Here is a 22954-nt window from a genome sequence, read left to right on the forward strand (position 1 = left end):
AATTCAGTTTCAGAGTCGAGGCTTCCGGGTGTGTTGGGGGGGGGGGGGATGCCAGACCCTTTATATATATTAAGAATAGGGGGAGGCTTCTGTCTGGCTACTTCCTGCTGACAGGGGGCCATCGTTTTATAGGTTTTTCAACACGGGATGACTCTGAAAATAACAATACTGTTTTTACTTGGATTTCTGTGGATGGAGTAGTGATTCAAGATAAATTTCTGTTTAAAAATACGTTTAAAAGACAAAGGCAAAAACATAAGAGCAGGGAGGGCAAAGGGGAAGGGGGGAACACTAAGGAGGATCAGGGTGGCAGGGACCAGGGCCCCACCCACAGAAGACACTGCGGTTCGGTTGTTAGAACCTGGCCCCGCAGCTGCCGGGCCCCACACTGAACCATCTCTAAACGGTTGGCATAAAAACAGCGTTGTTCCTGGAGGACAATGTAGATCCCTCTGTGGGATGCAAGAAGTGCCCGCAGGGTGCTAGGGGCCAAGGAGGCATCGCCATTACAAGATGGCGCCCACTTCCGTAGGGCAAGTGGTAAACAACTCCATTTAAGGCTTGGAGCCATCTGGGTTCGCACCTGCAAGAGTGCACATGCGCGTGAACGCCTTCCGTCTCAGGCCAATCCCGAGGCTTGGTGGCTCTGCAGACCGGCCTGGACCTATCAGGACCTTACCCGTGTCCCTGGTCCCTTTATAAGCAGCTCGCTTGGCTTGCTTGGGGCCCTTCAGCTCCTGCTCTCCCTCAACCAATATTCTCCTATAAAGTGTGACTCAAGAAGGATCCTCGAGTGGTGGTGGTTCTTCCTCGGTGGCCAGAGTCATGTTCATCTTGAGTGGTGTTGGTCTGACTTCAGATATCTTCAAAATGATCCCGAAGATCCCACCACGGTTCCCAGAAGTGGAGAGTCGGAAGGAGGGCTGCGAGCTGAGAGTTCTTTCCCTGTGGTCCTAAATCATTCATGAAGCTCTTCCCCAGCAGGACCCTCACAGCCTTCAAGGCTCCTTATATGCCATGAGCTATCACTATGTGGCTATGGTACTCAAATAGTTCAATGCACATCCTTCTAAAACTGGCTCACTCCAACAGAATAAAGTATCCAGGGGTGTGAATACTGCAGAGCAACTACTCACCGTGGATTAGTAAGGCTTGGTAAACTACTGACTAGAACCCTGAATGAAATAAATGGCAATTTACATGAAATCCATATGAAACAACAGAATCTTTTGTCCTGGGAATGTCTCATATTTGTTTCCTTACTTCAATGTATTCCCAGTACAACAGCCCTCATGCATATTGTGCAACTCAAATGTCTTACTTTAATTCCAATGGCCACCTGTGGCTGTTGGCAACCTACTGAACACTAAGGAAATGAAACTTTACCTTCAGATTGCTGTTATCAGGGTGTTAGAGAGCAGTGAGGATTTCTTCCACTCTACTGAACCACCTGAAAACTTTGTGTGCATAGAGCATCCTGCCCACTTGAAAGTCGGACTAGCTGCTCAGAGCTAATCAGAACAGCCTGCTCAGAGTCTGCCAGTGCCCTGGTCCTACCTCCACTCACAGAAGGAGCCCGCCTTCCCGTGCCCTGCTCACAGCTTCCTGAGGACTTGGAACTGCACAGGGTAATCCATACCATCAAACCAGGCCATCGGCCTAGTCCCACCTCCAGCCACAGGACCAGGAGAGCCATCAGACTATTGAACCTGCTTGCATCCACCAGGAGAAAACCCTGGTCCTGTACTCACCAGGAGAGGGAGACACCACACCGATATACACTGGAAGAAGGGATAGGTAGACAACAGTATAAGAACACAGTCAACAACAGCAAGATCAATGTGACACCCCCAGAGTGTAGGGACTCACACCAGCAAGACTTGAACACCCCAATAGAGATGAAGCAGAAGAGAAGGACCCAAAAAACAACTTCATGAAGATGATAGAGACCCTTAAAGAGGAAATGAAAAAATCCTTTAAAGAAATGGAAGAAGAAAAAAAAAAGCAACAAATCAACAAATCTCTTAAGGAAAGAAAGAAAAGCCAAGAAAAAACAAACAGATGAAGGAAACAATTGAAACAGTCAATGACCTGAAAACAGAAATAGAGACAATAAAGAAAACACAGGCTGAAGGAATGCTGGAAATAGAAAAACTGGGTAAACGATCAGGAACTACAGATGCCAGCGTAACCAACAGGATACAAGAGATGGAAGAGAGAATCTCAGGCATTGAAGATACACTAGGAGAAATAGATTCATCAACCAAAGAAAAATCTTAAGTCCAACAAATCCCTAAAACAAAACCAGAAAACAAAAGAGGATACAAATTAGATATGATCTCTACCAGGGAACTCCTACAGCTGATAAACACCTTCAGCAAAGTGGCAGGATACAATATTAAATTTAAAAAAAAAAAAATCCGTAGCCCTACAGATGATAAATGGGCTGAGAAAGAAATCAAGAGAGACATTACCTTTCACAATAGCAAATACAACATAAAATACCTTGGGGTAATGCTAACCAAACAAGCGAAAGACCTATACAGCAAGAACTTAGCGTCTTTAAAAAAGGAAATTAGATAACAGAAAGTGGAAAGATCACCCATGCTCTTGCAAAGGTATGACCAACATACTAAAAATGACAGTCTTGCCAAAAGCAATCTACAGATTCAATGTAATCCTCATGAAAATCCCAGCACAATTCTTCACAGACCTTGAAAGAATAATACTCAACTTCATATAGAAAAAAAAAACAGGAAAGACAAAAATAACCCTGTACAATAAAGGAACTTCCAGAAGCATCACCATCCCTGACCTCAAGCTCTATTATAGAGCGATAGTCCTGAAAACAGCTTGGTATTGGCACAAAAATAGACAGGAAGACCAATGAAATCAAATTAAAAACCCAGATATTAACCCACACACCTCAAAAACACTTGATTGTTGGCAAAGAAGCAAAAATTATACAATAGAAAAAGGAAAGCATCTTCAACAAATGGTGCTGGCATAACTGGATGCTGACCTGTGAAAGAATCCAGATAGACCCATATCTGTTACCATGCACAAAAAGTCCAAATGGATCAAAGACCTCAACATAAATCCAGCCACACTGAACCTCTTTGTAGAGAAAGTGGGAGGTACCCTTGAACGAATTGGTACAGGAGACAGCTTCCTGAACATAACACCAGTAGCACAGGCACTGAGATCAACAATTAATAAATGGTACCTCCTGAAATTGAAAATCTTATGTAAGGCAAAGGACACAGTCAATGAGACAAAACACCAGCCCACAGACTGGGAAAAGGTCTTCACCAACCCCATCTGACAGAGAACTGGTCTCCAAAATATACAAAGAATTCAAGAAGCTAGTTACCAAAACACCAAATAATCCAATTAAAAAGTGGAATACAGAACTAAGTAGAGAATTCTCAATAAAGGAATATAAAATGAATGAAAGACACATAAGAAAGTGCTCAACAGCCTTATCCATCAGGGAAATGCAAATCAACAACTCTGAGATACCATTTTACTCCTGTCAGAATGGCTAAAATCAAAAACACCAAAGACAGTTTATGCTGGAGAGGATGTTGGGAAAGAGTTACACTCCTCCACTGTTGGTAGGGGGTGAAAATTTGTACAGCCACTTTGGAAATCAGTATGTCAGTTCCTCAGAAAAAGTGGGGATCAGTTTACCTCAAGATCCAGCAATTCCACTCTTAGGCATATACCCAAAAGATGCACATTCATACAACAAGAACATCTGTTCAACTATGTTCATAGCAGCATTATTTGTAATAGCCAGAACCTGGAAACAACCTAGATGCCCCGCAACTGAAGAATGGATGGAGAAAATATGGTACATTAACACAAATGGAGTACTACTCAGCAGGAAAAAAATGGAATCTTGAAATTCGCTGGCAAATGGATGGGACTAGAAGAAACCATCCTGAGTGAGGTAACCCAGACATAAAAAGACAAACACGGTATGTACTCTCTCATATATGGATTTTAGACATAGAGCAAAGAGTTATCAGCCTACAGTCCACACCACCAGAAAATCTAGGAAACAAGGAGGATCCTCAGAGAGACTTACATTGTCCCATGGAGAAGGAGAAAGGGACAAGATCTCTCGAGCAAATGGGAGCATGGGGTGGGGGAGTTAGGGAGAACAGGAGGGCAGAGGAGGATATGATGGAGCAGAAAGATTGAGTCAGGGGAAGAATAGAGGAGAACAAGAAAAGAGATAACATAATAGAGGGAGCCATTATACGTTTAAAGTGAAATCTGGCACTAGGGAAATGCCCAGAGATCTACAAGGGTGACTGTTACAAGCAGGTTTTCCCACCAGCCTGGTCCCAGGGCCACGCCAGCCCCTAATAACACAGAGAGATGCTGTATTAGATATAAAACTGTTGGCATCTTACTAGTGTATCTTATGGGCTAGCTCTGTCTTAAATAGTAACCCATTTCTATTAATCCAAGTGTTTCCACGTGGTCTTATCTTACTGGAGAGAGAATCCAGAGTTCTGTTCTCTTGGTCCTACATGTTGAATCTCCTAATACCTGCCCCGAATCTTCCTTGTCTCCCTGTCCCGGCGATCTTGCTTTGCTATTGACCAACAGTGCTTTATTCATTAACCAATAGGAGAAACATATTTACAGAATGGCATCTCCCATCAGATGACTCCAACTAACAATCTAAGCAATATTGGAGAGGCTATCTTAAATGCCCTTCTCCGATAATGAGAATGATGACTACCCTATATACCATCCAAGAGGCTTCATCCAGTAGCTGATGGAAGCTGAAGCAGACACCCACAGCTAAACACTGAGCCAAATTCTTAGAATCCAGTTGCAGAAAGGAAGAGAGATGAGAAAAGGGGTCAAGACCAAGCTGAAGAAACCCACAGAATCAGCTGAACTGAAGAAGGGGGAGCTCAGGGTCTCTACCTGATAGATGGGAACCAGCATAGGACTAACCCAGATTCCTTGAATGTGGTGTTAGTTAGGAGGACTGGGCAATCTATGGGGCCTCTGGTAGAGGGTCAGCATTTATCCCTAGTATACGAATGGACTTTGGGAGCCCATTCCAAATAGAGGGACACTCCCTCATCCTAGACACATGGGGAGGGTCTAGGCCCTGCTCCAAATAGACTTTGAAGACTCACACTCCTGGGGAGCAGAAAGGGGATAGGATGGGTATTGGTGAGGGGAATAGGGGAGGACAGAAGGATTTGGCAACTGGGATTGATATGTAAAACAAGTTTGATTCTTAAAAGGAAATTATATACGTTATGGTGCTATTTTGAGCCCTGGCCTTGTACACTTCGGTCCTCAAAACCAGGTGAGGCAAAGCACTTAGAAGTTGGTAAAGAGATACCCCATGCAGTTAGTAAGGAATGTTCCCTGCCAAAGATTAACCAACAGCTTTGCTTTAGTATCCTAAGTGGGAAACTCAACAAGAATTACCATTCCTCAACCTTCTCGCCAATTCATCCTACAACTCTAGTTCCTATGCCTTAAGGGGCAGCATGATATTTTTCTAGACACCCGTAATACTATGTAAATAAGTCCACTTTGCAAGTTGGGAAATACAGTGCAAAATTCATACAAGCACAGAGGCAGATTCATTCACATGGTGGGGAAGGCAAATGTCTGACGGCCGGGTGCACAGCTGCAGCAGCCTCTCTCCAGACTTCCCCTGCAGTCTTGCCTGCCGCTGGCTTCCAAAACCACTCGAAAAAAGCCAGAGGCGCCCATGAGCTGACATTTTTCTGGTTGGATTTTAACTTTCAAACACCACCCACCCCTCATGCTCTGAGCTAGCAAAGGATATGTCATGATTCTTGAAAAGATTTATTATAAAGATAAGCCTGATTCTGCAATGGTGAACCACCCCATGAATATACAGCCACAATACAAGAGGACAGTTACAGAGAGTGTGAAGTATGTAAAATCCACCACCACCAGTCTCCTGACATGCCATGCTATCCTGGAGGCACCAGACAGTAAATGCGCATGCGCTTTTGGCACCCCTGCCAAACTACCCAACCCTGCCTTCCTTAGAAAAACTTTGTTAGGAGTAGCTCTCCTGCTAACTCCTGCTGCAGAAAGAGACTCAGGCTCGCTGCTCGCACACCGCCTCCCTAAGCTCACCCAGCCATGTCGTCCTGCAGCCGCGTGGCCCTGGTGACCGGGGCTAACAAGGGCATCGGCTTCGCCATCACGCGGGACCTGTGTCGGAAGTTCTCGGGGGACGTGGTGCTCACCGCGCGCGACGAGGCGCGGGGCAAGGCGGCGCTGCAGCAGCTGCAGGCGGAGGGCCTGAGTGCCCGCTTCCACCAGCTGGACATCGACGACCCGCACAGCATCCGCGCCCTGCGCGACTTTCTGCTCAAGGACTACGGGGGACTGGACGTGCTGGTCAACAACGCGGGCATCGCCTTCAAGAGTAAGGCATGAGATGTGCAGAGGGGAGGCGGCTTCCCCAGAGCTGGTGCAGGCGGGGCGCCGCCTCTCTGGGCAGCACGTCTAGGTCAGGGGCTCTCTGGCATGGGAGTCTAGAGCAGGACCCCTGGGAGAAACAGGACGGGCTGGGGGCTGCGGGCGAAGCAGAGCCTCCCTGGCCTCTGTGCTTCCCGAGTAGCCATCATCTCCAGGTTTCCCCTCGCCCAGCTGTGGAGTCGCTGGTCTTGGGGATACCTGAGTGGGACTCTCCCCTGGGAGAGAAGGAGCAGAGGAGAGAGGTGTGGCACCCAGACCCTGATGCTCCCGCAGCCTCCCCGAGTGGTGCTGCCTTTCAGAGACAGCAGAGCACCGCCAGATCCACAGCGGGGCAGCGCTCTGAGAAAGACTTGAAAGTGCTTTCTAACCCAGTCAATGCATTCATTCTCTTTCTGCCCTGGAAGACGCTGACCCAACCCCCTTCCACATTCAAGCAGAAGTGACTATGAAAACGAACTTTTTTGGCACCCAAAATGTCTGCACCGAGCTCCTCCCTCTAATGAAACCCCAAGGTGAGTGTGGTGGGCGGTTCCCAGGCCGCCCCTCTCCCTCTGGGCCTCTCTGCCACTTGGGGGTATGGTTCTGCCCTTTTGGTCTGGATTCTTCTGTGGCCCCTGACTCTCTCTCTCTGCAGCTCTGACCCCCCCCCCCAACCGTCCTCTCCTCTTCCAGGGTCTGTTTGCCCCACACCCTCACACTTGAGGGGCTTTTAGGAACCCATTCCTCTCTGAAACAAAGTGCATACCAACTGACTGTCCCTCCTGGTCACAATGCCCTGTCCCCACGAGGCCTCAGACCCTGCCCACTGGGCGCTGCCCACAGCCCAGCTCCACAGCAGCTGCCAGTCTGCACAGACCACACCCACCCAGGATGCCTCTTCTCCAGAGTGGGCTCCTTTGCTGTGTTTCTGTCTATACAGCTCCTCCCCTCCCAAAGGTCCTTCGGTGGAGAGAGCCCAACCTTAAGCATGGTTCAGAACACTCTGTTACCTCCCCTGTCTTTCCTCCGGGCTCCTGTTAGGTCTCCCTAAACATGTTCCTGTACTGCAAAATAAATGTGACATTGCTTTTTATCATGGGCTGCCACCACCCCATGTCATTAGGATAGCGAGTGTTAATGGAATTTCTGTTCTACTTGGTCTGCAGGCGTTTGGACCCAAATACACGGGTTTATATTAATTATAAACTATTTGGCCAATGGCTTAGACTTCTTATTAGCTAGTTCTCTTCATTATTAACCCATTTCTCTTAATCTCCATGTAGTTTTGTCTTACCAGGAATGCTACTATCCTATCTTCCCGGTAGGTGCAGGGTGTCTTCTCTGTGGCTTACCTCTCCTGCTCCCTCTCCCCACCCAACTCTCTCTTTCTTCCCAGCATTCTCCTGGTCTGGTAGTCCCACCTGTATTTCCTGCCTGGCCAGTCAGCGTTTTATTAATCCAATAAGAGAAACGTATTCACAGCATACAGGCAGTGCATCCCCCATAACAAGCCGCCCCTTATTCAGTACACACCAGCAATGGCAAGCAAGCCTCTCTACGAATGTGAGGTTCTGGTTTGGAGTTGAGTAAGCATGCCTGCCTCATCTGGTCTCAGGTCCTTCTCTCCTGTCTGATCCTCTGGATCTCTAGAACCTCTAAGGGCAGCTGTGTCCAAGGTCACCTGGTTCCTTCACCCACCCAAACCTTGAAGGAAAGAATACAGTTTCATATCTCTCTCCTCCCCCTCTCCCTCCTCCTTCCCCCTCCCATCTGCTCCTCAGAGAGGGTGAGGCCTCCCCTAGGAAGTCTACTAAGTCTGTCCCATCATCTGGTTGAGGCAGGACCAAGGCACCTCTCCATCCCCGCACCCCCGTGTCCAGGCTGGGCAAGGCATCTCTCCATATAGAATGGGCTCCACTAAGTCAGTTTGCGCATTAGTGTTAGATCTTGGACACTGCCAGTGGCCTCATACATTGTCCCAGTCACATCATTGTCACCTGTATTAAGGGAGTCCATTCATTCTTATGCAGGTTCCCCATTTGTCAGGCCTGAGTCAGTGATCTCTCACTAGCTCGGGTCAGCTGCTTCTGTGGGTTTCCCCATCATGGTCTTGACTCCTTTGTTCATATTCTTGCTCCTCCCTCACTTGGATTGTACTCCAGGATCTTGGCCCCTTAGTTATAGATTTCTGCATCTACTTCCATCTGTTTCTGGAAGAGGGTTCTAGCTTCTCTGGGGTTGTTGATTGTAGGCTGGGTATCTTTTGCTTTGTGTCTGGTTCCACTTATGAGTGAGGACATACTATATTTGTCTTTCTGGTTTTGGGTTACCTCACTCAGGATTTTTTTTTCTAGTTCTATCCATTTGCCTGAGAATTTTAGGATGTCATTGTTTCTTACAGCAGAGTAGTACTCCATTGTGTAAGTACACCACATTTTCTTTATCAATTCTTCAGTTGAGAGGCATCTAGGTTGTTTCCATGTTCTGGGTATTATAAATAATGTTGCTATGAACATAGTTGAGCAAATGATCTTGTGGTGTGAATGTATCTCCTTTGGGTATATGCCTAGCAGTGGTAATCCATGGTCCTGGGGTAGGTTGATCCCTAATTTTCTGAGAAATCACCATACTGATTTCCAAGTGGCTGTACAAGCTTGCACTCCCATCAGCAGTGGGAGTTCCCCTTTCTCCACATCCTCTCCAGCATAAGCCACCACCCCATGTCATTAGGATAGCGAGTGTTAATGGAATTTCTGTTCTACTTGGTCTGCAGGCGTTTGGACCCAAATACACGGGTTTATATTAATTATAAACTATTTGGCCAATGGCTTAGACTTCTTATTAGCTAGCTCTCTTCATTATTAACCCATTTCTCTTAATCTCCATGTAGTTTTGTCTTACCAGGAATGCTACTATCCTATCTTCCCGGTAGGTGCAGGGTGTCTTCTCTGTGGCTTACCTCTCCTGCTCCCTCTCCCCACCCAACTCTCTCTTTCTTCCCAGCATTCTCCTGGTCTGGTAGTCCCACCTGTATTTCCTGCCTGGCCAGTCAGCATTTTACTAATCCAATAAGAGAAACGTATTCACAGCATACAGGCAGTGCATCCCCCATAACAAGCCTCCCCTTATTCAGTACACACCAGCAATGGCAAGCAAGCCTCTCTACGAATGTGAGGTTCTGGTTTGGAGTTGAGTAAGCATGCCTGCCTCATCTGGTCTCAGGTCCTTCTCTCCTGTCTGGTCCTCTGGATCTCTAGAACCTCTAAGGGCAGCTGTGTCCAAGGTCACCTGGTTCCTTCACCCACCCAAACCTTGAAGGAAAGAATACAGTTTCATATCTCTCTCCTCCCCCTCTCCCTCCTCCTTCCCCCTCCCATCTGCTCCATGGAGAGGGTGAGGCCTCCCCTAGGAAGTCTACTAAGTCTGTCCCATCATCTGGTTGAGGCAGGACCAAGGCACCTCTCCATCCCCGCACCCCCGTGTCCAGGCTGGGCAAGGCATCTCTCCATATAGAATGGGCTCCACTAAGTCAGTTTGCGCATTAGTGTTAGATCTTGGACACTGCCAGTGGCCTCATCTATTGTCCCAGTCACATCATTGTCACCTGTACTAAGGGAGTCCATTCATTCTTATGCAGGTTCCCCATTTGTCAGGCCTGAGTCAGTGATCTCTCACTAGCTCGGGTCAGCTGCTTCTGTGGGTTTCCCCATCATGGTCTTGACTCCTTTGTTCATATTCTTGCTCCTCCCTCACTTGGATTGTACTCCAGGATCTTGGCGCCTTAGTTATAGATTTCTGCATCTACTTCCATCTGTTTCTGGAAGAGGGTTCTAGCTTCTCTGGGGTTGTTGATTGTAGGCTGGGTATCTTTTGCTTTGTGTCTGGTTCCACTTATGAGTGAGGACATACTACATTTGTCTTTCTGGTTTTGGGTTACCTCACTCAGGATTTTTTTTTTTCTAGTTCTATCCATTTGCCTGAGAATTTTAGGATGTCATTGTTTCTTACAGCAGAGTAGTACTCCATTGTGTAAGTACACCACATTTTCTTTATCAATTCTTCAGTTGAGAGGCATCTAGGTTGTTTCCATGTTCTGGGTATTATAAATAATGTTGCTATGAACATAGTTGAGCAAATGATCTTGTGGTGTGAATGTATCTCCTTTGGGTATATGCCTAGCAGTGGTAATCCATGGTCCTGGGGTAGGTTGATCCCTAATTTTCTGAGAAATCACCATACTGATTTCCAAGTGGCTGTACAAGCTTGCACTCCCATCAGCAGTGGGAGTTCCCCTTTCTCCACATCCTCTCCAGCATAAGCTGTCACTGTTTTGTATCTTGGCCATTATGATCAGTATAAGATGTAATCTAAGTGCTTTTGATTTGCAGTTCCCTGATGGCTAGGGATCTGAGCATATACTCAAGTGTCTTTTCTTCATTTCAGATTGTTCTGTTGAGAACTCTTTGTTTAGATCTGTACCCTATTTTTAATTGGATTATTTGGTAGTTTGATTTCTGATTTCTTGAGTTCTTTGTATATTTTGGAGATCAGCCCTCTGTCAGGTGAAGATCTTTTCCCATTTTGTGGGGAGCCATTTTATCTTATTGACTGTGTTCTTTGCCTTACAGAAGTTTCTCAGTTTCAGGAGGTCCCATTTATTAGTTGTTGCTCTCAGTGTCTGTACTGCTGGTGTTCTATTTAGGAAGCGGTCTCCTGTGCCTAACCCTTCAAGGGTATTTCCCACTCTCTCTTCAATGAGGTTCAGTGTAGATGGATTTATATTGAGTCTTTGATCCATTTGGACTTAAGTTTTGTGCATGATGATAGATATGGATCTATTTTCATTCTTATACATGTTAACAGCCAGTTATACCACTACCATTTGTGGAATACGTTTTTGTTTTCATTTTATCTTTTTAGCTTGTTTGTCAAAACTTAGGTGTTCCACGGTGTGTGGGTTGATTTTGGGGTCTTTGATTCAATTCCATTGGTCTACCTGTCTTCTTTATGCCAATACCAAGCTGTTTTTATTACTATAGCTCTATAGTAAAGGTTGAAGTCAGGGATGGTGATGCCCCCAGATGAACCTTTATTGTACAGAGTTGTTTTGGCTATCCTGAATTTTTTATTTTTCCATATGAATTTGAGTGTTGTTCTTTCAAGTTCTGTGAAGAATTGTGCTGGGATTTTGATGGCGATTGCATTAAATCTGTAGATTACTTTTGGTAGAATTGCCATTTTATTATGTTGATCCTATCTATCCAAGAGCATAGGGCATCTTTCCATTTTCTGATATCTTCTTTAATTTCTTTCCTTAAAGACTTGAAGTTCTTGTCATGTAGGTCTTTCACTTGTTTGGTTAGAGTTATCCCAAGATATTTTATGTTATTTGTGGCTATTGTAAAGGGTGATGTTTCTCTGATTTCCTTCTCAGCCCATTTGTCATCTGTATATAGGAAGGCTACTGATTTGTGTGTGTGTGTGTGTGTGTGTTAATGTTGTATCCTGCTACATTACTGAAGGTGTTTATTAGTTATAGGAGTTCCCTGGTAGAATTTTGGGGGTCACTTGTGTATACTATCATATCCTCAGCAAATAGCAAGATTTCAATGGGACTGTTTTGAGTTTCTCTCCATTTAGTGTGATGGTGTCTGTTGGGCTACTGTATATTGCCTTTATCATGAAGGAGTGTTGAATTTTGTCGCAGGCTTTTTCAGCATCTAGTGAGATGATCATTCAGTTTGTTCATATGATGGGTAACATTGATGGATTTTCATATGTTTGTTAATTTGAATATTTGAATATTGGTTAGTTTGGATAAAGGTTTGTCTATTTTGTTGAATTTCTCAAGGAACCAACTCTTTGTCTCATTGTTTCCATTGTATTGATTTGAGCCCTCCATTTGACTGTGTCTACTCCTTCTGCATGAGTTTGCTTTTTCTGTTCTAGCGCTTTCAGCCGTTCTGTTAATCCACCAGTGTGAGATTTTCCAGCTTCTTCACGTAGGCGTTTGGTGTGTGACCTTTCCTCTCGGCACCGCTCTCTCTGTGTCCCATGAGTTTGGGTGTGTTGTGTGGTCACTTTCACTATCTCCTAGGAAGTCTTTTACTTCTGTCTTTACTTCTTTCTTGACCCAGTGGTGGTTCAGTTGATCACTGTTCAATTTCTATGAATTTCTGTGCTTTCTCAAATTAATGTTGCTGTAGAATTCCAACTTTAAGCTGTGGTGGTCTGATAAGGGACGGGGGTTTATTCCAATTTTTGTGTATCTGATAAGGTTTGCTTTGTTACCAAGTATGTGGATTATTTTTGAGAAGGTTCCATGCGGTGCTGAAAAGAAAATATATTCCTTTGTGTTTGGGTGGAATGTTCTATAGTTGTCTGGTAAGTCCATTGAGTCATAACATCTGTTAGTTCCCTTACTTCTCTGTTAAGCTTCTGTCTCGCAGATCTGTCCAGTGGTGAGAGTGGGGTGTTGAAGTCTCCCAGTATTAGTCTGTGGGGCTTAATTTGTGATTTAAACTTTAGTGATGTTTCTTTTACAAATGCAGGAGCCCTTGTGCTTGAGGCACAGATGTTCAGAATTGAGATTTCCTCTTTATGGATTTTTTTCTGTAATGAATACAAAGTGTCCTTCTTTATCTTTTTTGATTAATTTTAGTTTGAAGTCTATTTTGTTAGATCTAAGGATAGCTACACCAGCTTGTTTCTTAGGTCAATTTGTTGGAACATTTTCCCCCATCTCTTTACTCTGCGGTAATGGCTGTCTGTGTGGTTGAGGTGTATTTCTTGTGTGCAGCAGAACGATGGATTCTGTTTTCATATCCAATCTGTTAGCCTGTGTCTTTTTATAGGTGAATTGAGACCATTTATATTAATGTATTAATGACCAGTGATTGCTAGTTCCTATTAATTTTGTTTTTGTTGGTGGTGACGGCATTGTTTGTTTGATTCCTTTCTTTGGGGTTTGCTGCTGTAAGCTCATCTATTTCCTGTGGACATAGGTGATATCCTGGGGTTGGTGTTTTCCTTCTAGTACTTTCTGTAGGGCTGGGTTTGTGGCAAGGTATTGTTTACATTTGCTTTTACCCTGAAATATCTTGTTTTCTCCATCTATGGTTATTGAAAGCTTTGCTGGGTAAAGTAGTCTGGGCTGGCATCCTAGCCCCTCCTATCTTGCTTTCCTATTGGCCAACAGTGCTTTATTCATTAATAAGTATGAGAAACATATATACAGAATGACATCTTCCATCATTTCCTCTTTTCTGTCTTAATAAAAAGAAGGGTTTTAACCTTAACATAGCAAAATATATCACATAAGTTATCAAATAAGAATCACAGTTAACAATATTTAGTTCATTAACATTTAGCAAGATTAAAAAGAAACTATTCTATCATCTATCTTATCTTTGTGAGTCTAAAGACCTATATGTAACTTATCTTTAAACCTAACTAAGGAAAACTATAACCATAACTATCTGTCTTCAACTCCATCAAAGACCACAGAAGGATAATATATAAACTCTAGAAATGACAGACAACTCACTGCCTGGTCACCCGAAGTTCTTCTGTAATCTTAGTGTCTACATAACATATGACCAGGAAACTTCTGGCTTTCATTGTTCCTGTTGAGAAGACAGGTGTAATTCTGATAGGTCTGTCTTTATATGTTACCTGGCCTTTCTCCTTTACAGCTCCTAATATTCTTTCTTTATTCTGTATTGTTTTGATTATTATGTGGCAAGGGGACCTTTTTTGTGGTCCAGTCTATTTGGTAATCTGTAGGCATCTTGTATTTTTATAGGCATGTCCTTCTTCAGATTGGGAAAGTTTTCTTCAATGATTTTGGTGAATATGTTTTCTGTGACTTTGATTTGAACTTCTTCTGTCCCCATTATTCTTAGGTTCCATCTTTTCATGATGACCCAGATTTTCTTCATGATTTGTGGTAAAGATTTGTTGCATTAAAAATTTTCTCCAAAATATCTTCAGTGCCTGATATCTATCTTCCATCTCTTGTATTCTGTTGTTTATGCTTGCATTTGTGGCTCCTGATCATTTACCCCAGATTTTCCTTCTCCAGAATTCTTCAGTTTGTGTTTTCTTTATTGCCTCTATTTCAGATGTCATATCTTCAATTGTTTCCTTCTATGGTTTGATTGCTTTTTCTTAGTTTTCTTCAAGGGATTTCTTGATATCTTCCCTTTTTTTGTTTGTCTTTTCCTCCATTTCTTTAAGAGAATGCTTTATTTCCTCTTTAAGGGCCTCAACCATCCTCGTAAGGTTATCTTTGGGGTCATTTTCTTCCCCTTCGCCTGTGTTGGGATGCTCAGGTCCTCCCTATTGTAACGCCACTACTTTCTAGTGGTGGCCAATTGCTCTTTGTGTTGTTGAGTGTGTTCTTACCTTGTTGTCTATGCATCTCTTCCTCTAAGTGGTAAGGGTGGAGCTTGTGCTTCAGGGCTTCTCTCTTTCTCCAATAGCTATAGTTGGGGGCTGTGGCCCTGTGGACCCCTCCTTCAGGCACAGGCTGAGCAGAGTTTCTGGTGACTGCTCCTCCAGGTGGGAGTGGGCCCCACGCTCCGGTGCCCCCTCCTTGAGGTGCAGCTGGGGCTGCAGCTCTGGTGGATGCTCCTCCCCTTGGAGGTCCATGTAGTAGCAGGTCGTCTCCCACCGAGAAATGCCAGTGGATGCTGATAGGGACACAGATGCTCTCGCCCAAAGGGATTTTTCGTAGTAGTTTCTGGAACCACTGATGTCTTTTAACCCAGTGATCACCCCATACTCCTGGGCTTGAGGTTGGGGCCTCCCTCTGACCCTGATCCCAGGACAGAATAGGGTTTCTTACTCAGCCTCAGAAGTCCTGTTCTGTATACCCCTCTCTCGCAGCATACGCTTCTCTACAAAGCAGTGTGTGTTGTGTTTTAGGCAGAGTGGTGAATGTATCAAGTAGGATGAGCCTCAGGGCCCTGAAAAACTGCAGCCCGGAGCTGCAGCAGAAATTCCGAAGCGAGACCATCACTGAGGAGGAGCTGGTGGGGCTCATGAACAAGTTTGTGGGAGACACGAAGAAGGGGATTCATGAGAAAGAAGGCTGGCCTAACAGTGCGTATGGCGTCACCAAGATTGGGGTGACGGTCCTGTCCAGAATCCACGCCCGGAAACTCAGCGAACAGAGGAGAGGGGACAAGATCCTCCTCAACGCCTGTTGCCCAGGGTGGGTGAGAACCGACATGACAGAACCAAAAGCCACCAAGAGCCCAGAGGAAGGAGCAGAGACCCCCGTGTACTTGGCCCTTTTGCCCCCAGATGCAGAGGGGCCTCATGGGCAGTTTGTTCAAGAAAAGAAAGTAGAACAGTGGTGAACTCAATCAACTTTCCCCTCTTCCCACAGCACACCCTCCCTCTTTGCACCCTGTCTTGGTGAGGGCTAATGGGCATTTATAATGCAGTGACACAATATAAGAACTAAATACTGGTTAATTACTTTACTCATTGACCTTTGTGATGCCATGCATTGCTTTATGATTCCCTGTGACACAGCATAAGAAACAGTGCATTCTAGCCATAGATAATTAAATAAATAACTGGCTCTTTAAGCACAATGATTCCTGTAAAGTCGGGGGTTTTCCTTAATGGGTATGAGTGTCTTGCCTAGGGGGATGGAAGTGTATTACATGCTTGTGGGGAGGAGGAGAGGCATCTGCCCCTGGACCTGCAGGGAAGATGCTGGGAGGTCTCCACAAGAGCAGCAAGGGCTCCTCGCTGCTGCCCCATCAGCCCTCATTTAACAGATCCTTTCCATGCAAACCTGGCTTCCTCCCAGCACTTGCATTAGGACAAAAGTCAGGTGAAGGGGAGGCACAGTATAACTCCAGGCCGTGAAGAATGGAAGAGCCAGGTCAGCACTGTGGCTCTGTGCATGCTGCAGGCTGTACCAGCTGTGTCCCTGGGTGACAGGCAGGACTACTGGGAAGCCTGAGTCAAGGACAGTTCTAGGGTTCAAAACACAACTCTCAGCTCTCCAAATGAATGAAAGATCATCTATTCTAGAGCCATTGAGTGACCATGGCCTGAGAACAAAGACTTAGGTAAGGCCATGTCCCACGTTCCAAGAGAAAAGCAGTTTCATAAAGGCTGTGTATCTTCCCTTGTTCTAAGAAGTTTTATGGAACAAAGGAAGTCTTAAATCAAAATCCATTGGTAGGAAGATCAGAGAAACAGGCACAATGAGATGTGGGAGCCATTTTACAAGCCCAAGATGCTGTGCGATGACATCCTTAGCTTTTGGGAAGGTGGTGGAAGTTAGTGTTCTGCTGAACGAAACGCTTCTAAGGGCTGGCATCATCACCAACATTCTCCTCCTCCCCCATCATCACCCTCTTGAGGTGTTTCTTCAGAGTGGGGCAAGGAATGGCTGTCCCAGACCCTAAAACTGGCCGGCGATAAAGTACTCAGCCTCTAATCACGTGGATTCCAGAATCTCCACACTACTGAAATTCCCCTCAGTCCTCCAGTCTCTGCAGACACAGACTCCTCCCTGGAGTTTTAATCACAGCACACACAGCTTCTCTTCCGGAAATTTTCTCATACTTACCCTGTTGGCCAAGCATCACATTTTGCACATGCAAGGGCCACATGTTGCGTGTTCTAAGGCCCTTCCCTCATGGCTAGGACCCAGGCCTAGGATCTGACGTAGATGAGGTTTGAGCAGTGGACGGGACAGCATCTTTAGGCGACAGGAATACTGGAAAACCCAGGAAGTGTCACTGGCATCATATGGAAACAATTAGCCACTAGATCTTCATCTGAACTATCTTTTATGCCATCTGTATCTGTCCTTAATTCATGTGTGACATAGATTACCAAAATTAAAAAATCAGAACACAGTTTGACCTAATGGAGTGAAAATTACAGATAAAACCAATGTCTAAAATGACTAAAGTGTACAAGACCGGATACATAGTTCCTCAACTTCGTGCAATGACTTCCTTCCTACCATCTTTGCATGGACTTTGCATGGACCTATGAGTCATCCCTCCCTTACCAGCTTGGCAAACAATGACTAGAAGCCTGCCATGAAATAAACGGCAATTTACATGCAATCCACAAGAAACAACACAACCTCTTATCATGGGGGTGTCTCGTATCTCTTTCCTTAATTCACTGTATTCCCAATAATACAACTGCCCTCATGCCTATCGTGCTCAATACAACTCAAATGTCTTACTTTAAATTAAAGGGCCACCTATGACTATTAGCAACCTACTGAACACAAAGGAAACGAAACTTGACCTTCAGATCTCTATTCCAGGGTGTTAGCAAGCAGAGAGGATTTCTTTCCTTCTGCAAACATTGTGAGCATAGAGCATCCTGTCACCTGGAAAGGGGGGCTGAGGTGTGCATCGTGGGCTATTCTGAGAATAAAACAACAGGTTCCTTGATGGCCCTCACCTCTGCACACTTCACTCTTCACAAAAGCAAAGCACTAGGAAGTTGATAAAGAGATACCCCATGCTGTGGGAAAGGAATGTTTCCTGCCAAGGATTAAACAACAGCTTTGCTTTAGTATCCTAAGTGGGAAACTCAACACCAATTTCCATTCCTCATCCTTTTCGCCTATTCATCCTACAATTCCAGTTCCTACAACTTAAGGACAGGGCGTTATTTTTCTACACACCGGTAAGAATATGTACAAAGATCCATTTTGCAAGTTGGGGAGGCACGGAGGCAGATTCATTCACATGGGGAAGGCAAATGTCTGACGGCCGGGTGCACAGCTGCAGCAGCCTCTCTCCAGACTTCCCCTGCAGTCTTGCCTGCTGCCGGCTTTCAAAACCACTCCGGAAAAAGCCAGAGGCGCCCATGAGCTGACCCAGCCATTTTTCTGGTTGGATTTTAACTTTCAAACACCAGCCCGCATGCTCGGAGCTAGCAAAGGACCTCGCATATTTATTTCATAGAAAATACTGTAAGTATTTTCTATGAAATAAAGGTAAGCCAACACCCTGTAACTATAAACCATCAAGACCAAAGACACTTAACAGAGAGTGTAAAGCAAACAAGATCCACCACCACCAGTCTCCTGACTTTCCACGCCCTCCTGGAGGCCGGATCAGTTGATGCGCATGCGCATTAAGTCCATGCTGGTCTACCCAACCCGGCTGCCGTTAAAAAAGACGTGCAGGGATTGGCTCTCCCGCTACCCCTGCTGCTAACTCCTGCTGCAGAAAGAGCCTCAGGCTCGCTGCTCGCACACCGCCTCCCTAAGCTCACCCAGCCATGTCGTCCCGCAGCCGCGTGGCCCTGGTGACCGGGGCTAACAAGGGCATCGGCTTCGCCATCACGCGGGACCTGTGTCGGAAGTTCTCGGGGGACGTGGTGCTCACCGCGCGCGACGAGGCGCGGGGCAAGGCGGCGCTGCAGCAGCTGCAGGCGGAGGGCCTGAGTGCCCGCTTCCACCAGCTGGACATCGACGACCCGCACAGCATCCGCGCCCTGCGCGACTTTCTGCTCAAGGACTACGGGGGACTGGACGTGCTGGTCAACAACGCGGGCATCGCCTTCAAGAGTAAGGCATGAGATGTGCAGAGGGGAGGCGGCTTCCCCAGAGCTGGTGCAGGCGGGGCGCCGCCTCTCTGGGCAGCACGTCTAGGTCAGGGGCTCTCTGGCATGGGAGTCTAGAGCAGGACCCCTGGGAGAAACAGGACGGGCTGGGGGCTGCGGGCGAAGCAGAGCCTCCCTGGCCTCTGTGCTTCCCGAGTAGCCATCATCTCCAGGTTTCCCTCGCCCAGCTGTGGAGTCGCTGGTCTTGGGGATACCTGAGTGGGACTCTCCCCTGGGAGAGAAGGAGCAGAGGAGAGAGGTGTGGCACCCAGACCCTGATGCTCCCGCAGCCTCCCCGAGTGGTGCTGCCTTTCAGAGACAGCAGAGCACCGCCAGATCCACAGCGGGGCAGCGCTCTGAGAAAGACTTGCAAGTGCTTTCTAACCCAGTCAATGCATTCATTCTCTTTCTGCCCTGGAAGACGCTGACCCAACCCCCTTCCACATTCAAGCAGAAGTGACTATGAAAACGAACTTTTTGGCACCCAAAATGTCTGCACCGAGCTCCTCCCTCTAATGAAACCCCAAGGTGAGTGTGGTGGGCGGTTCCCAGGCCGCCCCTCTCCCTCTGGGCCTCTCTGCCACTTGGGGGTATGGTTCTGCCCTTTTGGTCTGGATTCTTCTGTGGCCCCTGACTCTCTCTCTCTGCAGCTCTGACCCCCCCCAACCGTCCTCTCCTCTTCCAGGGTCTGTTTGCCCCACACCCTCACACTTGAGGGGCTTTTAGGAACCCATTCCTCTCTGAAACAAAGTGCATACCAACTGACTGTCCCTCCTGGTCACAATGCCCTGTCCCCACGAGGCCTCAGACCCTGCCCACTGGGCGCTGCCCACAGCAGGTCTCAGCTGCCAGCCTGCACAGACCACACCCACCCAGGATGCCTCTTCTCCAGAGTGGGCTCCTTTGCTGTGTTTCTGTCTATACAGCTCCTCCCCTCCCAAAGGTCCTTCGGTGGAGAGAGCCCAACCTTAAGCATGGTTCAGAACACTCTGTTACCTCCCCTGTCTTTCCTCCGGGCTCCTGTTAGGTCTAAACATGTTCCTGTACTGCAAAACAAACTGCTAACACCCCATGTCATTTGGATAGCGTGTGAACCACCAATTATTCAATACACTCCAGTAATGACAAGCAAGCCTCTAGGAATGTGAGGTTCTGGTTTAGAGTTGAGTAAGTATATCTCATCTGGACCCATGTACTTCTCTCCAGTCTGGTCATCTGGATCGCAACCCTCTAAGGGCAGCTGTTTCCATGGTGTCCTGGCTTCTCTACTCACCCAAACCTTGAAGGAAAGAATACAGTTTCTTATGCTGCCTAGGAGTCCAGTTCTGCGCACACCTTGCTCAGACATAAAACCTCAGCAAATATGACATGACCTCCTTGCATACGCCTCTCTACAAAGCAGTGTGTGTTGTGTTTTAGGCAGAGTGGTGAATGTATCGAGCATGTTGAGCCTCAGGGCCCTGGAAAACTGCAGCCCGGAGCTGCAGCAGAAATTCCGAAGCGAGACCATCACTGAGGAGGAGCTGGTGGGGCTCATGAACAAGTTTGTGGAAGACACGAAGAAGGGGATTCATGAGAAAGAAGGCTGGCCTAACAGTGCGTATGGCGTCACCAAGATTGGGGTGACGGTCCTGTCCAGAATCCACGCCCGGAAACTCAGCGAACAGAGGAGAGGGGACAAGATCCTCCTCAACGCCTGTTGCCCAGGGTGGGTGAGAACGGACATGGCGGGACCAAAAGCCACCAAGAGCCCAGAGGAAGGAGCAGAGACCCCCGTGTACTTGGCCCTTTTGCCCCCAGATGCAGAGGGGCCTCATGGGCAGTTTGTTCAAGAAAAGAAAGTAGAACAGTGGTGAACTCAATCAACTTTCCCCTCTTCCCACAGCATGTCCTCCCTCTTTGCACCCTGTCTTGGTGAGGGCTAATGGGCATTTATAATGCAGTGACACAATATAAGAACTAAATACTGGTTAATTACTTTACTCATTGACCTTTGTGATGCCATGCATTGCTTTATGATTCCCTGTGACACAGCATAAGAAACAGTGCATTCTAGCCATGGATAATTAAATAAATAACTGGCTCTTTAAGCACAATGATTCCTGTAAAGTCGGGGGTTTTCTTAATGGGTATGAGTGTCTTGCCTAGGGGGATGGAAGTGTATTACATGCTTGTGGGGAGAGAGGCATCTGCCCCTGGACCTGCAGGGAAGATGCTGGGAGGTCTCCACAAGAGCAGCAAGGGCTCCTCGCTGCTGCCCCATCAGCCCTCATTTAACAGATCCTTTCCATGCAAACCTGGCTTCCTCCCAGCACTTGCATTAGGACAAAAGTCAGGTGAAGGGGAGGCACAGTATAACTCCAGTCCGTGAAGAATGGAAGAGCCAGGTCAGCACTGTGGCTCTGTGCATGCTGCAGGCTGTACCAGCTGTGTCCCTGGGTGATAGGCAGGACTCACCGGGAAGCCTGAGTCAAGGCCATTGTTGATGTCAAAAGCATAGCTCCTAAGAGTAAGAGATCACTTACCATGGAGCCATTATGTGTGACTTGACCTGAGACACTGGATTATTTTGCCCCCAAATTCCATGTTCCCACACAGAAGTTTCCTGAAGGTTTTATAGTTTTTCAGGACACAAAGTCATAAACCAAGACAACTTTAAAACACGTCGGTAGGTACACCAGATGCTCAGGTGACACAAAGAGATGAGGAGCTATGCTATAGACCAGATGCTGCCTGATGACATTCTTAGCTCTTGGATTGGTGGAAGCTACTCTTCCCTGAGTTAATAGTCCAGTTTTCAATTATCATAGGAAGTAAGTTCAGATAGGGATTTGGGCAAGGCATGGCTGTTCCAGAAGCTAAAACCAGCCCAAGAGAACTTAATTAGCCTCAGAGCCTGCAAAATTCCGGTCTCCACACTATATTTGTAAAGACAATGAGAAAAGAACTTAAATCTTTAAAATATTTCTTTGAAAGCAGTCACAGCACAAAGGCGTGATCGATGGAGAAGGAGAGATATTACATTTTCATTCATCAGTTTATTAAAGCCAACACAAGTACTTCTTTTATCATTTAAAGTACATTAGATAGAATTTACAATACAATTTCAAAACATTTTAAGAAACTACAATGTGTATAGTAAAAAAATAAAAATAAAAATGCCATTATACATGTAAAAATAGCTTTGTCAGGAACCCTACTATTCCCCCCTGCACCTGATAAGAACTCAGTGATACCATTCACTCAAGATAACCAGACAGTCCTAGACCCCATGACGTCCTCTGTGAGGTGTATAAGCCGAGACCAAGAGCAATGCTGTGCTCTGCACAATTGGAGAGATGCCATCTTGATTATCCCTGTGGCTTGAGAGTCTCTCTCAGGATCCAGAATCAGTGGATCCTGTGTGTGTGTGTGTGTGTGTATTGGTGTGCGCGTGCGTGCATGCGCATGTGTGTGAGCGCGCGTGAGCACAAGCCCACACACATATGCAGAAGAAAGGTAATGAAGGTTAGAAAAAAACCCAACACAACTACAAGAGAAAAGAAAGAAAATGCCTATGAAACCACGATCCCATTCCTTCAGGAAATAATAGATGGCATGCAGCCAGTGAGTGCATCAGGGAAAATATAAGAAAGGCAGTGTGGAGGAAAACAAGTAACTAAAAGGAGCGGAACTCATGGCAAGAAGGGAAATCTTTTTGGTCCAGCAGTCAGGGGCCATCTGAATCTGTATACATGTCAATAGCACCTGAATGGACGCAGTAAAGGAGTCAGACCTGGAGAACTTGGGGGACCCCTGAAATTGTCATCTGGACAGGGATCCAGCTAAGGGCTGGATTAACCTGCCCTCTGAGGATGAAGACAAG

The 22954-nt window shown here is 46.2% G+C and overlaps 2 protein-coding genes across 2 annotated transcripts; both read left to right on the top strand.

The window, feature by feature from the left end:
• Positions 1 to 6123: 6123 nt before the first annotated feature.
• On the top strand, positions 6124 to 15873 carry LOC127227536 (carbonyl reductase [NADPH] 1). The gene is made up of 3 exons (XM_051191913.1): positions 6124 to 6451; positions 6909 to 7016; positions 15412 to 15873. The coding sequence occupies exons 1-3, from the start codon at positions 6163 to 6165 to the stop codon at positions 15846 to 15848; spliced, it is 834 nt and encodes a 277-aa protein (XP_051047870.1). The 5' UTR covers positions 6124 to 6162; the 3' UTR covers positions 15849 to 15873.
• Positions 15874 to 18722: 2849 nt separating this feature from the next.
• On the top strand, positions 18723 to 21142 carry LOC127227537 (carbonyl reductase [NADPH] 1-like). Its single transcript, XM_051191914.1, is given in 4 exon segments — positions 18723 to 19054; positions 19511 to 19561; positions 19564 to 19617; positions 20509 to 21142. Coding segments are annotated over 4 exon segments (831 nt in total). The 5' UTR covers positions 18723 to 18765; the 3' UTR covers positions 20946 to 21142.
• The last annotated feature ends 1812 nt before the right edge of the window (positions 21143 to 22954 follow it).

Source organism: Phodopus roborovskii, unplaced genomic scaffold (assembly GCF_943737965.1).
Source record: "Phodopus roborovskii unplaced genomic scaffold, PHOROB, whole genome shotgun sequence".
Lineage (NCBI taxonomy): Eukaryota > Metazoa > Chordata > Mammalia > Rodentia > Cricetidae > Phodopus > Phodopus roborovskii.